The 17775-nt window shown below is 35.5% G+C and overlaps 1 protein-coding gene across 1 annotated transcript in view; it reads right to left on the reverse strand.

The window, feature by feature from the left end:
• Positions 1 to 17775, reverse strand: part of LOC115445041 (neural-cadherin-like) — a 63144-nt gene that overhangs the window by 11848 nt on the left and 33521 nt on the right. Inside the window, exons 2-9 of the mRNA XM_037441725.1 lie at positions 9679 to 9980; positions 7890 to 8026; positions 5467 to 5683; positions 4068 to 4236; positions 2699 to 3549; positions 2385 to 2576; positions 590 to 748; positions 264 to 454 (exon numbers count right to left, since the gene is read on the reverse strand). Of these exons, the coding sequence (XP_037297622.1) occupies positions 264 to 454; positions 590 to 748; positions 2385 to 2576; positions 2699 to 3549; positions 4068 to 4236; positions 5467 to 5683; positions 7890 to 8026; positions 9679 to 9980 (2218 nt within the window). The remainder of the gene's footprint in view (positions 1 to 263; positions 455 to 589; positions 749 to 2384; positions 2577 to 2698; positions 3550 to 4067; positions 4237 to 5466; positions 5684 to 7889; positions 8027 to 9678; positions 9981 to 17775) is intronic.

Below are 17775 nucleotides of genomic sequence, written 5' to 3' on the forward strand. Positions count from 1 at the left end.
AACATTTCAAGTTCAGAAAGTAAAACATATTATACCTGAATAAAGGAAAACTTTTATATCACTCTCAAATTTCAGGAAATAACAAGAGGATTACGGCAGGGAGTTATAATCATCTCATTTTCACATAAATTGGGTAGTGAGATATACATGTAGGTTAGGGCAAGATAAGCGTCAGCGGCGACAGGGATGCGCCGCGGGGTCGCACACTGCGTGCAGGTGTCGGGGCTGCGTGCGGAGCCCGTGCCGAACAGTAACCCACGCACCTTGCTTTCACGGACACCACTTTGGCGCCCACGGGCAAATTCTCTCGAATGTAGATCGGGCCATACACCGTGTGGTCCCACACGGGGGGATTGTTTGCGCGATCCACTACGTCTATCTGGACCTCCACGGTTCTGGACAAGGGTGGGAAGCCCTTGTCTTGAGCCATAGCCTCCAACTTGTACGTTTCTCGCTATCGGGGAAAGAGTCGATGGAAACAGACAAAACCACGTCGTTAGTAGTGTTAAGGAGTGGAGGAGCGGCGGGCCCGGGAGCCCGCTGCGCCTTATACCAACCTTGCTTTCACACTGGTCACTACGGTACCCACTGTGACATTCTCTTTGATGTGAACGGGGCCATACGTGGTCATGTCCCAGATGGGGGGCTTATTGTTCCTGTCTACCACGTCTAATTCAACGTCCACGTCTGCGGAGGAGGGCGGGTCGCCTCTGTCGGAGGCGCGCACGCGCAGTCGGTACCTGTCCCGCTACAGATACACGGGTCAGAGGTCAGCGGGGGGAAAATAAAACATAACACAACTAAAATAGAAACACATAAAATACTCATTGCTAACAAACAAATTAACAAAATAAACCAAGTATTTTCCACTTTCACTTTACTTCTATTTCTATTGGCTTAAGATATACCAAGGTTAAAGTATTGATCACATAACTTACACGCTTCCGTCTTCCATCCTATAAGCTAAATAAAAGAAGAGAAGAAATATTGCACAGAGTCTAAGTATTATAAATATAATGTTCGTTCTGTCGTCTGCATTCATGTACAGGCATCGTTCACACTTACTTACAGTAGCACTCCTTGATGTAGCCAATATTAGGTGGTGCAAGAAAATAAATCGGAAACAAAAATATCTTTCGTATTTTACAAGTTCATCTGTACAATGAAGAGAAAGATAAACTGTACATTAGGTATAGTAAAGTACTGTACAATAATGTAAAAACAAAATAAAGAACTTAACAAAAAGCAGGCAAATGCATGCAGCTCTGCATACAAGACATGGCGGAAAGGTCAAGTTGTCATAAGAATGTTTTGGTGACCTCGTAATGTCTACAACGAAACGACACTCATTTAAATGAATATATATTACAAACGATGGACGTTACGGTTAAACTGTACAAATTTGTTTTTGAGAACGTTGCCCCTTTCACAGAAGGAATATGTCACAACTGGAGAGATGGCCAAACTGCCGTACAGGCAATCTGCCCATCTTGTTATCAACTAATAATATTATACAAATAGATATCAATAAATACTGGCGCCCTGGAAAAAATTTAAAAATTATCCATGTTAAACTATCACAGATGATAATATTATGGCATGAGTAGTCGTCTAGCACTTGGGAAACATTCACGAGGCGAGAGTCGAACCGCCCCGGCGGAACGTCCCCGCGAAGCTATATCTGAGATTAGTAACAAAACATGTACATAATACATATAATATCGATAAGTATGTTCAAAGCGGAAGCTTCCCAAATCAATTTAATCGATTACTTACAATAAAATAAACTTCGAAACTAGTTTGTGCGAAATATACAGAAGTGCTCTTACAGAAACTGTACATGTTTTAGAACTAAACATAGGTATCGACGGTGAAATATTTACAGCAGTATTATATCCTTTACAAGGTTAGTATTGTACACAAGTCGCATTTATCCATAAGGTATAGTTAATGCAAGATGGTGGTGCGGAAATAAACGTTAACGAAGATTTAGTGCGGAGCCGGCGCTGGCGGCAACTCAAACTAATTGTGCTGCAAGAAGAACAAGCGTCGCGGCCGCGAGCGCTCCGCCGCCCGCCGCCCGCACCCCGCTCCCCGCAACCCGCACCCGCCCACACCCCGCGCTCGCCTCCCGCCGACGTTCAATGGACAACTACTCCTCACAGCCAGGATTACCCGACCAGGCAATTTACAGCAGCGGAATTTAGAACTATTTACATTTAAAGTGACTTAAACATACGTGCCAATTCAATCCTAAGGCCTGTAGGTAGCACTCATCCACCAAACTTTATTAGTAAAGTTCACATTCATTCATCTCTCTTATCATTATCTCACACGATGTGGTTGTGAGTGTGTCGAGTGACGGAAATAAAAAGCACACTTACGTCGAGCGGTTTCTTAAGTACGATCCAGCCCGATTCGGGCTGGATTTCGAAATATTCTATGTCGGCCGGATTATACGGTGCACTTAAAGTGTATACGATAGCACCGTTATTATCGGCGTCCTCGTCAGATGCGGAAACTCGCAATATGTTCGTGCCTATACTGGCGTCCTGTTTAACATTCTCCACATATTTCTGCAAGATACATCAGAGTTACAGTGAATAATTAGGCCTAGCTGAAATGCATGCAAATAATTGTGTACTCATGCACTCAAGTGTGCTAACTACAAAGTTATTTACAGTAATCGATTGCTTACTTGTCTGTCGAACAATGGCGGATTGTCGTTAACGTCAGTAATTTCTACAGTGAATGAACATACACCCTCTAATGATGGCTCTCCTTGATCCGTTGCTTTTACTGTTACCGATACGAATTTTCCGTCATCTCCTTCTCTGTCGAATACTTTGTTCGTGGATACTTCACCTGTTTCCTCATCTACAGTAAACTTAGTGCCTTTTTGATTAGGTTGTTGTACTATAGAATATTTAACTTGTCCATTCACTCCCTTGTCTTCATCAGTGGCATGAACTTTTATAACAGGGCTGCCATTTGGCGCGCCTTCTTCGACTTTCGGAAAATACGTAGGACAATCTTTAAATATAGGCTTATTATCGTTCACGTCTGTTATAAATACAACTACAACAGCCGTGGAAGTGTGAATTGTAGCATCTCCATTAACGCAACATGCGCCGTCATCCATAGCAGTTACGTTTAGTTCATATTTATCTCTGTCAAGCGATATAGCTTTGTTGTGCAGTCGGATTACACCAGTTATTTCTTCTATGACAAACTGGCCTGAACTTGTACCTCCGCCGACAAAACCGAAGCGTACGTTGTCACCATCTTTATCAGAAGCAACTACAGTTGTGACTAAAGTATTTGGACCAGCATTCTCATCAACATTCGGTGTGTACACTTGCTGTGAGAATTTTGGTTCTTCGTCATTCTTGTTTTTTGTGTAAACTCGTACTGTAGCAGTTCCAGTTTTAGCAGGCTCTCCCTTGTCTTTAGCAGTGACGACAAACTCGTAGTAAGCATTGTTGTTGTCCGCGTCAAGAAGCTTGTTATTTGTGATGATGCCATTTGAGTCGACGCTAAAATGATCATCTGAAATAGTAATAAAATGAATGCATTAAGTTTACTATAATAAAGAACATAAAATACTTATATCACCAGTTTCAAAATCATCCATCTTTATTATGCGAGTTTTCCCGTGATCTATGCTACGGAATTAAACGCACATTTTCTTCACTCATACTCATTCAAACGATTCCACACACTATTATGCACGATGACTATGTTTCCGTCAAATACTGAGAATTGTACGAGCTAATTTAAACCCGCGGAATTTTCAAATTGGTTAACTTCTAACCGTACAGCTCCCTACTTAAAAGCCGACAAATAAATTAATTTATTTATTATGCTACACTTTTGCGATTTTTTAACGTACTGATCTTTATATTTAAGCTACGGTAAATTACTCTCCCGTAGCTTGAATATACTTTCAAATAAACAATAATAATAATAAACTTTAATCATTAATCTAGAATAACTCCAGAATACCTACTACATTATTAGCATCACCAATTCTATTAACAGCTAAAATATATAACCAAGATATTCACCTGAAACTAAGTATTCAATTTCGGCATTTTTCCCTGAATCAGCGTCCATGGCTTTCACCTTCAGTATGCTGGTGCCAAGGGGTATATCCTCGTCAACATTGTGCGCCTGGTAGTCGGGCAGCTCAAATTTCGGCGCGTTGTCGTTGACATCAGTTACGCGGATAGTTAACTGGAAAATAAACATATTGGTAATTATGTATGGTTATATTATGTCATTAATCTCCTTATTGAATAATTAATGTCTAGTTTTCCGCAAAACGGGATACATTGTAAAATCTAAGCCAAATCGATCCTGTAACGTACGTAAAAAAGTAACGACTTTACATTACATAAAAAAACATGTTTTCAAAAATTAAGTCAAACTCATTACTTTTTACGGTTCATCAAAGAATTGAGAAATTAAATGCACAAAATTCCTTACGTTGATCTCAGATTAAGTACAAAAATTTCATTACTTTTGTCTTACTTCAAATAAGTTAAGTTTCAAATAAAATACTGATCACGTTAATCTCTAGTTTAATTTGTTTTTGTTAAGCTTATTGAACAAACTAGAAACAGAAACTAGATTCTCACAATCTGTTTTCCAATTTGGTAAAACCTTAGAAGTATGTAGCATATCTACATTTAATGATAGTTACACGCACGTTAAGATACTAGTTATGTTGTGGATTGTTAGCCTTTCCATAATTTACTTTATTTTATTGACAACTAGTTGACCCGAAAGACGTTGTCCCGTCTTAACTATGAATTTGCAGCGCGGATTCTGTCAATCGCTGACAGTTATTTCAAACAATTGACAGTTATATAAAAATAATATTTTCGTTAAGTTTTCTTAAATTTTCTAATTTTCCGCGCAAATTTTTGAATTTTTCTTTCATAAGAACCTTCTCCTGACAATAACAAACACGACAAAAAAATATAGTGGAATCGGTCCGGCCGTTCACGCGTGATGGCGTGACGAAGGGAAATAGGGATTCATTTTTATATATATAGATAGATAGATCATCAGATTTACTCTTATTTCTAGCTATAAAATTAATTAAATGTAGACCGGTATTATCTGTGCTGTGATGTCATACGGCTTGTAAACAAGCATTTGACATTACAAAAATTCATTACTCTAAAAACTAAATTCACCAGGCGTGGCATATGAAATGATGTTTGGTTACAAATTGCATGATGTCCCATCATGGCTTATACCGTTTAAAAGCTCAATTAAAGAGCGTTTTAAACAAATAAATAGATTTATATATTGAAATTATGAAACCATCTTACACTTTTATTAACTGAATATATTGATTTCATAAGTCAAATATTGCAGTAAGTACTCATTTATTATTACGTCAAATTTGGAATGAGTCATGTAGCCTATTATAAAACATTTTATTACTACACTTACTTCAACAGACGTAGAGAAACCTCCGGAATCTTCAGTCGCAGTGACAACTAACGAGTAAACGTGTGGTTGTCTCAAGTCTTCAAAATCTAATTCCTTGGCCAGTTTCACGATGCCTGAAGTAGGGCCAATATTGAAGGTGCCGGCGCCCTGACCTTGGGCCTTGAGTGTGTACCGAATCTCACGGTCCGCAAATGATTTTGCCTTAACTGATATGATACTGGAAAGAAAGAAATAAATTGTCGTAGAATGAGGAGTAGGGTGTGTTACTGAAGGAAGAGATGTTTTTAATTGCTCTCGATTATAGATAAATGTCGAATCATAGATATACTACAAAGATACTCTCCACGTATGTAATATATTTTAGTAAAGAGTTGATTTTAACTTTGCAGGCGCTACCCCCAGCAAAATTTTGCGTCAGCAGTAATTTTCGAATCTATATATTTATAATACGTAATCTATACTATTATATAACGCTGAAGAGTTTGTTTGTTTGTTTGAACGCGCTAATCTCAGGAACTACTGGATCAAACTGAAAAATTCTTTTTGCGTTAGATAGCTCTTTGTTCGTGGAGTGCTATAGGCTATATATCATCACGCTATACCCAATAGGAGCGGAGCAGTAATAGCTAATCTCAGGAACTACCGGTCCAAACTGAAAAATTCTTTTTGCGTTGGATAGTCCTTTATTCGTGGAGTACTATAGGCTATATATCATCACGCTATACCCAATAGGAACGGAGCAGTAATGGCTAATCTCAGGAACTACCGGTTCGAACTGAAAAAATATTTTTGTGTTGGACAGCCCTTTGTTTGTGGAGTGCTATAAGATATATATCATCACGCTATACACAATAGGAGCGGAGCAGTAATGGCTAATCTCAGGAACTATCAGTTCGAACTGAAAAATGTTTTTTCAGTTCCCTTTGTTCCTGGAGTGCTATAGGCTATAATATCATCACGCTATGACCAATAGGAGTGGAGCAGTAATGAAACATTTTGCAAAAAAAAAATTAAAATTACGGGGAAAAATTATTAGTTTTGAGAGCTTCTGTTGCGTGCGCTGTGTAAACGGTTAAAGTTATGTAGCAATGATGTATGACGGGATTGTTTCTCTTAAAAATTTCTACAAAAATATATTATAAAATAAAGTCCCCCGCTGCATCTGTCTGTCTGAACGTGTTAAACTCAAAAACTACCCAACGTATTAAGATGAAATTTGGTATGGAGACAGTTTGAGACCCTGGGAAGAACATAGGCTCCCGGGAAACTACTACTTTTATAACGGAAAACTTTAGCCTGAAAAACTTTATAACGCGGGCGGAGCCGCGGGCAATAGCTAGTATAGAATATTAATTAAAGATCATATTCTTGCAACGCGGTGTCTTTACTTTAGTTGATTAACTATTTTTTAACCGACTTCAAAAAAAAGGAGGAGGTTATCAATTCGAAGTGATTATTTTTTTAATTATAATATACATATTGTTTCGTTAATTGTTTCTAAAAAACACATCATTTAATTTCAAACCAATACTAATAGATAGACAGTTCAAAAAGGAATATTTTGGTAGTTTAATTTTTTTTATAAATATTAAATTTGTCTTTTTACTAAGTTATTCATAAATCTTTGCATATTCCTGTACGTATCTCGGCCGCCACTAAGTATGGAACGAATTGCTAAGCCCGTTTGCTCAGGAAAAGGCCTTTAAAGTAAATAAGTTTATGAAGTCTAGAAAATTAGTTTAGCAAACATCGATCATCTTGTAGCCGTGATGAAAGTAGAGCCAAGTATACCTAATAACTTTCAAACTTACTTTCGAACTATCACTGGTTAGGACGATTCTAAATATTTTTAATCTAAATGTGCCAAAGTTCATATTAAGAAGCAGTAAATTTAACGTTTCAACAATTAAAGCCAAAGGCATCATGTCGCTTCTCAACTCTACGTAATTAATTTACGAGCAAGAAAGGACCAACATCTATCTCTGCTATAACTGAACTAATGACAATTGACATATTGATATAATCATATTACGTCACCATTTGCTTTATACTAGAGGACATTACTTTTATTTACACTTATACCAGTTGTGATATTGCATATAAATAGTGAAGAAGTAAACAGTTGAATAGGTAGATATTAATTGTTTAGTAAAATTAGAGTTTGTAATTTTTCGGTATTTTTTCCATTTACGCACAATAAAGAGAATACATACTTACTAACCATGTACCTGCATATCGATTTTTTTAATTTTAATACATAATACGCATAAACTTTTGTACTGACCCAATTAACTGATATAAATTAAACATCAGACGAAATATACCATCCATAAAGGCTTATCTTCATTTATAACAATATGAAAGTTGCCTTCCAAATTTCCCACGACGGAAAACTTAATTAAATTACCGATGGTAATACTTACTCAGAATCCTTCTTCTGGTTTTCAGCTATTTCGGCTTCATAACTTGGCAGGTAAAATTGTGGAGCGCGTTTTCCGCCGACAATACTTAATCGCTCCTCAGGCGTGGACTGAAATCGTCTCTCGTCTACGCGACCACTCTGAAATTATTACGTTTTAAATTATTTCATACATTCAAATTAATATTACGATGGCAGAATTGATCATATAAAAACGAGTCAATATTCCAACGCTGTTTCGGGTCGTAAAACTCTTTTTGTGTGAGTCATAATTTATATGCCGTATGTTCGGAATATTAGGTTACCGATCACACACGGTTTCTTTCTTAGGAACGTGTTACTTAGTAGATACATTTAGTACGTAACATTTATAGTGGTCGTACAACGTGCGGCAAGTAATGCTCCAAGGATTATGATATCAAACTAATAGACCTAACAATTAGGACATTCGATTACATTAAGCGAAATTACATATCATAAACTCAACTCACTTACAATTAAATAATCAATAAATTATAGTTTTTTGCTAAATTAAACTTTGTGATTTAATTAAATCTCGTTTTAAACGGCAATTAAATAGCCCAAATTCAATCAATTTTAACAATCTAAGTGTTATTATTTAGTGTTTACAAAGTTCCATTTAATTTAATATAATAGAACTACGATAAAGCATCATAGCTGTATATTCCAAAAAAATTCAACAGTTGGCTAATTCACTTGTATGTATCAATTTGATCGAATAGCCTTAGGAAAAGTGAAGTTGTTCGAAAAGACCCATCTAATTTATGGAGATTTTATAATTTAATTAGAGATTAAATATGAATAGTTACACAGCGGGTTATACGACTTCTAACACGCTGTGCGTATATGAGGGATTTATAATAAATTATCGCTAGAAAGAATTTAAGCGCAAAGGCAAGTTTGCACCTACATATGTATGACCTTTATATGTAATTATGTAATTTTATACACCCATGGAGCAACATCCATTCAAGCATTACCGGATTAAATAACAGACATATCTTATGTCTCTCGTCATTGTGTGCAATGTTCACTATGGCCTACCGACCTTTATTCTAAGTCAGTTCTTAATTTCAGTGTTATAACTAGTCACTATTTTTCTATTTCTTATATACAGCCGTGCTAAGCACAAAACCGGTATCTCAACATAAATCAAAATATTGATTTTTATGTCGTCAGACAGATTAAAGAAATAACCATCCAATGAATTTACTCAAATAACGGTATCTTGTTTAGAACTCGTTAATAAAAACCTTAAAAGAGTTTCTCTATCTCAGTTTTACATACAAAACTATAAAACTATATATACGAAACTGCAATTATCTCAAAATAAGATTTCCCTGACATACCGCTTTTGCACTTAGTACGGCAGTATAAGTATGATAAAATATATTCTTGCTACATAATAAACAAAAAATGGATTAGGTTAATGAATGGTAAAAAATATATTTGTTGGTAGAACTTTGGGCAAACCAGGTCCACCTTCTTAATTTAAATTATACTTAGTACATAGACACACGCTCAGACGTCTTTTATCACCAACCTATAGATAACGCAACTATAATAGCGTTCCACATCTCAGTAAGATTATATCTGAGGTGAGACTATCACTGTGTTGGGTACCAATTCCATTCCCGAGTATCCTCACACGTATTAAGGAATGGAAAACATCGCAGAATTTTTAATGCCATCTGGGTATTGACTATAGAATCTCATATTTCACAGCCGAAGTACACAAGACCAAAATGCCATAAGTAAAGACTAGTACATACCTGATCTTCAGCCTTAACGTAGAGCACGTATTCCATATCCAACTGGAATGGGTCTGTTCCCCTGGTTCGCACAACGCCGGACCGTTCGTCCACTTCAAAGCGTCCCCCTGTCCTATCTCTCACGATGAAGTAGTGAATGTTATGGTCAGTGTCAGGATCCCTGGCCTGTAGTGTGAACACTGGAGTGTTGGGCGCAGCGTTGAGTTGAACTACTGTTTGCATGGGCAGGGGACGATTTATGAAGTAAGGAGGCTCGTCGTTTACGTCCTTTACGTGGATGATCACTCGCTGGTTGTCGGTGTCTGGAAATTTATCGTGAATTGATATTAGTGTGAAACGAAATTAAATGATTTATTTTGAATCCTTAAGATGTACATTATTTAGATTCCGTCAATATTAACTCTACCATCAGTTCGGAAAGCAGTTCTCACCAGAGAAGAACGGGCAAGAAACTCTGGTGTTGCTCTTTTCAAAATCAGTTTAAGGTAAAGACTACAATACATGATAAGGAGAGGAGCAAAAATCAATTGGTTTTTTATTGTTATTTAGAGCAGTTGTGGACATGACCTATGGGTAAAAGTTCGCTAGATAGCACGTAAATAAAATAAAAAATAATAATATGCTTGTTTACCACCTTCCTCAATATTTTTAATAAGTTTTTTTCTGAGTACGCACGGTATTTATTGTAAAGTAAAGAAGATACATATACGAATAAAGTTATTGATTTGCTATTGAAGTTTGTAAATACGTTTGCTCATGTAAAATTTTCGACATTTTCGTACATATTACACAAATTTCATTCAATAAACAATGACAAGAGGAATAATTATAAATAAGTTGTAAGCAAGTACGAATTAGAACATGAAAGATTCCATATAAAATATCGCGAGCTAACGAAATAACTGAAATATTGCTTAATTATTTGTAGTGTGATCAGGCTTACGAAACACCACAGTACTCCCCATTTTTCTCTAACACTATTAGATTAGATACATTAATAAATTACTCAATAATATAATATACAATCAATACTTACATTTCAAAGCAACTGTTAGGTGAGCATGAAAAAAGAAACGTGAATAATATATTAGTAATCACACACCAACCAATACATAAATATATATAAGTTTAATAGATTGTATTAAATGTATTCAAAATATTCGAAAAATCAGCACTTTAAAAACAGTAATAAAAGTAAGTAATTTTAAAATTTCAGACAATATTTTATGTAACAAGACGAGACGAGCAAGCCTCTCGTCTGTTAGTTAGCAACCCAAAAAATAAAAAAAATGTATTTGTATTTGTAATGACAAGACACTAAGCGACACTCCAATGCGCTCTCTATCCTAATAGTCGAAAATGTCCCGTAACTACAATGATTAACAATACCGAAACTGGATGACAAAATATATGCTACTATGGTAATACAAACGATGTTTATGGTTGATAAACATTGCCTCTATTAAAGCTAGATGTACACCGTATCCCTTTTCGGTCAGCGGGATTTAGTAAATCCCAGGTATAAATCCGACGTTTGCTGTAATTCTATACCGCAGCAACAAATCCGTGTATAGTTTCACACCGCTTAAATTGCCATACATTGACCCCGACTTTACACCTATTTGTACACTTCGGAAAAAAAACTTCAAACAAAAAAGTATACGTAATTCAAAGTCTTAACTACGACAAAAGCGAATGGCCGAGTAAGGGTGTATTTGTGGGGAGTAACACGAATTTTGGAAACTCGCCAAAATACGACATACGTACGACCGTACAACCATGATACTATAGAATGTATGTGTTAGGTATGTACTCTATTTGTTTTGAGACATGGCCAGGCTAAATCTTTTCACTTTTGTTTACATTTGGGACGTGCGTATTGGCGTCCAGCCGCAGTCACAATATTTTATGCTATCATAGCCTATAAATCCAGACCATAATGCTATCGTGTCAAAAAACTAACTCTCTCACACTATTATTTCAATTGAATATGGAAACTTAACATAAACCAATTAAGATATAAGAGATATGGAATGAACATGACAGAAACTAGATTTTCAGTAATCTTTGTAGCAACCCTTAATGCGGCATTTGGACATTTGCCAATCAAAGATAATATCAACTTGTGCCAAGACAAAACCACTTTCCTTAACACACATCTATAACTTAAATTCGATTTGCTTCTTTAAATTGATCACTTAGCTCCGCGAAATAAATTACCATTATTTTATCTATTTAATCAAAGCGTTTATATAAAAAAAAATGTTCTGTAGATTATTAAAAATAGGCATAAGCGGGAATGGTTAGGAAGCCTGGAATACGGCAGATTTTAAAGTAGGTGGTAGGTGGATGATGCGGGTGGGGGAACGGAGTCTTTCAGACTTGAGCCCCCACCTACCGACCGTTCACCCGTCACGTACGGCGCCTGCGTACACTACAGCCGCGTGGGTACCTTGTGAGTCGCGACACGGGCCACAACGTCATACCGGCGGACCACAGAGCGCCCATGTATTTTTATAAGCAACTAATATTCAAGATTAATGTCCCTTCAAAGCTATGAGAGAACATAAATATAAAACGATTAAATTGTTCATTTATCATGGAAACCGACTCAGTACTAAGGTAATTATTAACATTGTTTCCCGTTCCACCTGTCTATTTCAGAATCTCCGTTTATTTTTGAAACGAAGCTTAAATGGAGTAACATTTATTCAACGAGGTGTCTGCGATGAAATGCGCATGCAAAGTGGATATTACTAGCCGACCGCAATATGGGCTGGAAGGAACTGCATCAGGCTTTACAATGAAGCGTTGAAACTTTAATAAGTTTAAACGTTCTTGTTATCTGCTCAAATTAGGTCTTCATAATATCTCATTATAGCACTGGCAACTTACAATGAATAAGGAATGATTGTGCTCGACTCTTTAATAATTCACCATTCGGTAAATCGTGGAACTTATATTGCATTTTTAATATAAACTATGGTTAAAAATCGTAAGTCGACGCAAAATGCTAGGTTCCTGCAATAAATAATGATAATTCACATTTTTTGGTGTAATTTTATGATGAAAATAAATTCTTTTGAACTAAACTTATCGATTTTATACTACCAATGATAATAGGTAATGCTAATAATAGTTTATTAGGGTCCTATCCTGAACAACTGGGTATCACTGGCTAGTCCAAACCCGAGTCGAACTCTCAAGTCACCTATCAAGTTCAAATTACCAGGGTAACAAGCAAACGCCACACAATAGCCGTCAATCTTTACGGCCGTTGTGAAGTTGTCTCGAGAGGTGTCGCTGTTATTTATACAGGCTAAAATGACAGAGGACGTAAAGGACGGGCGAAATAACTGACTTCGGCGCAAAAATATTGACTGTAATGCGCAATAGCTGATTTTTCTATCGTCTATCAGAGTTAGCCGTTAAAAATGTTGACCTTACGGAATAAACCAGTAAGTCACTATTAAATTATAGCTTTTTTAATTATTCATGTTGTACTTTACACTACAATAACACATCGGCATTAATAGTTTATGATTTATATATGGTAATTTTTTTGTCGTCTGATAAAGAAATTACCATAAATAAATCAGAATCTATTTATGACAAGACGTGGCACTTGAATAAGGTGAACCGAATTATAATGACGTTAGTCAGTTATTGTGTTACTATAAAAAAAAAGTTGCATTATAAGACCCATAATCGCATTAAAATGCTGATTTCTCGTAATACCTTCCAAACCTCTAATATAAAAAGTAGAATAAAGACTTCGAAGATTACCTGGAACAAAAAAAATACAATTTATAGTTCTTGCTTAAAATAAATTATAAGCTAAAAACAACTAGTAAACTACTTCTAAAATTTACCTATATCATTTTTATTATTCGTTTTAATGGAAGTAGCGGAATTTGAAATATTCTGTCTTATTTTAATTACATTTCTTTGAATGATTAAAATTATGCTTCTGAATACTGCATTAAAACATCGTGTGCAGTCAAGCTTGTAGTTAGAATAGAACGAGCAGTTTAAACTGTGCTTTGTCTATCAGTATTAAGAATTCTATTAAATAAAATATATTTGTGTAACCGACGCGATATTTTTGTGTAGTTAAATAAAATATATGCGGCCAACGTCCGCCTAGGTTTTTCGTCGCTTACAAAGAATGAAATTGGAAAAGTTATGAATGGTAGAGGGGTGTTGTTGGTCGCTCGTAAATTAACTCTTAGGAGAACACAATCATAAAGTAAAATCCTTCGAAAATATATAAATAATCTAAATTATCTTATTGATTATCGCACTCTTCAAGGTCGTATTCAAAAATTAGTTTCTTGACGATTCCCACAAATTAACAATTTTGGAATAGGTCAACATTTTATTACGAGTGCGTTATGTATTTACGGTGTAAATGTGATGACTACGAGATGAGTAAAGACTACACTATCTTTTTTATATATTATTTATTTAGGGATTTGTTCACAAGAACATACCAATTCTATTGTGTTTTACGTTAGTATGTAATCACATAATAAAAAAATCTCCTAGTATCCTACTCAGTTAGATACTGGCCGCTAAATTACAGAGCCTTTTTACCACATTAGCCTTTGGGCATGATAGAATGGACTGAAATGATTTTATTAATATTACTATAATCAGCGCTGCTTTAATATATTGACGTCGATACGTTATACTTATGCCTACTGAAGATACTAAAACAACAGTTGTAAAATTACATAGGCCTTGGCATGTTCTGTGAAATAACACATTGCACGGTCACTGAACTAAAACATTGTATAGCGAGCAAATGGCTATTTTCCGTGCAATTATTATGAATATGGCACATGACATTTCATAACGGGGCGATACGGGGGAATTGTTGAAATTGGGATCGTCGCCGGAGGTGTTAATTAATGTGCAAGCTACTGTAAACAGGTTTATGACGTTCGTAATTACGAATAGCTATTTAGTTTTCATTAAAATGATTTTCACGAGACTATCATTTAGTTATATATTGAAAATACTGTCAAAAAATTACTCTACATTATTTATCAAAAGAAAAGTATGCAATAGGTGTGATAATGTTTATTAATAGTTAAAAAGTCATGTATTAAAGACCACTAAAGTATAGCACACAATCGAATTTGCTACATCCTTTCATAACAACAGCTTTCAGAAAATTGTCTATTCAAAAACAAATAAGATATCAATATCAAAATCGTATGGAATACAAATAAATGTTTATGATACGCTAAACTCTGCGAAAATGAGAATTTAAGCAACTAACGTAACGCCTTCAAGTTTAATAAAATTTTATCATTTTTATTACAATAACACTAGAGCTATAAGTACATACATATATGAAGAAATGTATTGCGTGAGACGGTCAATTTGTTGGGTCATTTATGGGCTCTAGTGTTGGAGCACGGGCTACATTGTGAGGGCAATTAAAACTGAGTTGTAGGGCTTCATTAGGCACGATACCGCCGCTCAGCCACTTACAAAGCTTTGCAATTATTAATTCTGCAGGAACCACTCTCACAATAAGAATGGAATATTCTCTGGAAATTATCTTTGAGTTCACGATGCTTTTAATCTGTAAAAATGCTCGAATAATCGTTCGTTAGAGTAAAATTCTGTCAGGAAGCAACATAAATTGGTAACACTAAAGAAGAAGTTTGATGTCCTGTAATCCTAAATTTTGTGCCCACCAATCCAATATTTGCTTCAATTTAAAGCTATAGCAGCCGCCGGGCCGGGCAAGGTCGCTAGTTATATGTTTATTGGCATTTTTATGAAATACTTTGTAAACAAAAATCAATTTGCTTTGTTTCATTACAAAGTTTACGAAAGTATTAGCGAAATTTAATTTCTCGAACTTTATTATTGCTCTGAGCAAAAGTAGGCATTAACTGATAAATATATAATGAGTTTTTTGCAGTAGCCGAATACAATCTTAGAAGATTTAACTTATTCGCAACACGATATTTATAGCATACGTCTGCTGAAAATAATATAAATTTTATTATACTTTACGAGCACAATGATGATAAAAATAATAGGCTTTGATCAACATAATACTTAACGTCAAATTTCTAGTTAATTTTCACGCAATACCAAGAAATAATATTATTTTATTTATCATAATATAACCCGTTTCGTGTGTAACGGAACGCAGGCCACGTTATCAAAAGGCGCAATGCAACAATTCTGGCAATGGTAAAGCCCACGCACACCGCGTTAACAAAGAGGTTCTTTTAAAAACATTAATAAACTGTGTACATGTTTACATTGTGTTGGAAGGAACAAAGAACATATTAGTACGTGATGAGTAGGGCACAACTATAGCACTGAGCACACGTTAAAATAATTTACACGCATCTAATACATGCTTTGAGATAATTTATAGTTAGTTATATTTTTCTTTTATAGGATAGTATTTTATGTTTAAACACAGGTAATTGAACTAGGGTTCTAAGTTTAATGCAATTTTATATGCGTTAAGATTTATTATTAACTCCCACATGCAACCAATCTGCTTTGTTGAACAAATGAAATGAAAGTTAAATACAATTAAAATGTAGTCCGCTTATGAATCACTTATACGTTGTTATTAATTCAATAGCCAATTAAACATGGAATGAGAGCCGGTAGTCGATTCCCCTATCGAGAGAAATATTGTTTTTTTTTTAAACAGCTGAACTATATTGAATTAAATATAACAATCATAAAATAACTGAAGTGAAGAGACAAAATTATTAGTTTAAAAAAAAAAGTTTACATTAGAAACATAATAATAAATAGAAACTATTAATTATCTAGTCAAGTGCCAGTATAACTCTATCTGAAGAGGGTTCTGTTTATTATACTTACAGAATACAATAAATTATTTGTACGTGTCTTAAGTCTAAAGGCGCGTGTTTAAGTGATTTCGCGACCCCTCGCGTAGACACGTAGTAATTTCACAAGAGGTTTGAAGTTATCAACATCCGTAGGCTGTACGTCATGTCTATTGACAGGTTCCGGAAAACAACTCTCCACTACTAGCACTTTATTACAAATGGTTTTCAGATTTAAGAAATAAAATATTTCAACTAAGCAGTGGTTACCCAGTTTAAAAATATAGGAAGTAAAATCTGTCTTTGATTACTTTATATAATTTAGATACCCAATGGTTTCGACAGTTGTGTAATCCTACCTCAATAAAGTCAGCAAAGCGTTAGTACCCATACGTCACATGCGTACAATTGAACGCTCCCGACATTATTGCATACTTTAATAAAGCTTCGGGTACATCGACCGACCATTCCGCTACAAAATGGAGCACCTGTCTGGAACCCACGCGCCACGTGCCGAGTGCCGACAACGCAACTAATGATATAGGAGCTGGTCTCTAATACCGACAACCGTTTATTATCCGACATCTAATGTCGGTCCCTCCGGAACGTCACTGATACTTAAGAGCACAAGCTGTCGCCTACATTGATGGGCAGAAGCGCAACTTGTACACATCACGTTGAGCCGATCCGACCTATGATGTGATGAGGTGAAATTATTATGATATAGGTTATGGATTTTAAACCTGAACAGAAGATGGCATTGAAACCAAAGCCAAAAATTCTCCATTCACAGACCAAGTGTACTAACATTAAACTGTTTCCAGTAAAGCGATATAAAGACATTTTAACATCTCAAATATACGTTTATTATTTAGGACGTTTACATTCCCACTTATAATATAAGTTTTAAGCCTTCCCTCCATATTTTATGAACGATAAATGCTCGCCAAACATCAATAATCGTCGTCTTAAGCGCCTTGAAAAAATTGTGACCCAAATTTTAAAATCAATGTTTAACAAACTAGCGCGTAAGATCAAGAGATATAGTTTATAAGATGCCTAATCAGGCAGAAAATTCTATTCAGCGCAATGAACCTTATTTAATTTTACGCAATGCATTTCAAGAATGTGAGCACGCAGTATAAATTCACGTGTGCAAATGTGCTCGTAAAAACCACGAGTGGCAAAACGATACCGTAGCGTGGGAAGTTGATTCAGTTGCGAAAATACGAAGTGAAAACGATGGGACACTTTCATT

This window comes from Manduca sexta, chromosome 23, assembly GCF_014839805.1.
Source record: "Manduca sexta isolate Smith_Timp_Sample1 chromosome 23, JHU_Msex_v1.0, whole genome shotgun sequence".
NCBI classification, from domain to species: domain Eukaryota; kingdom Metazoa; phylum Arthropoda; class Insecta; order Lepidoptera; family Sphingidae; genus Manduca; species Manduca sexta.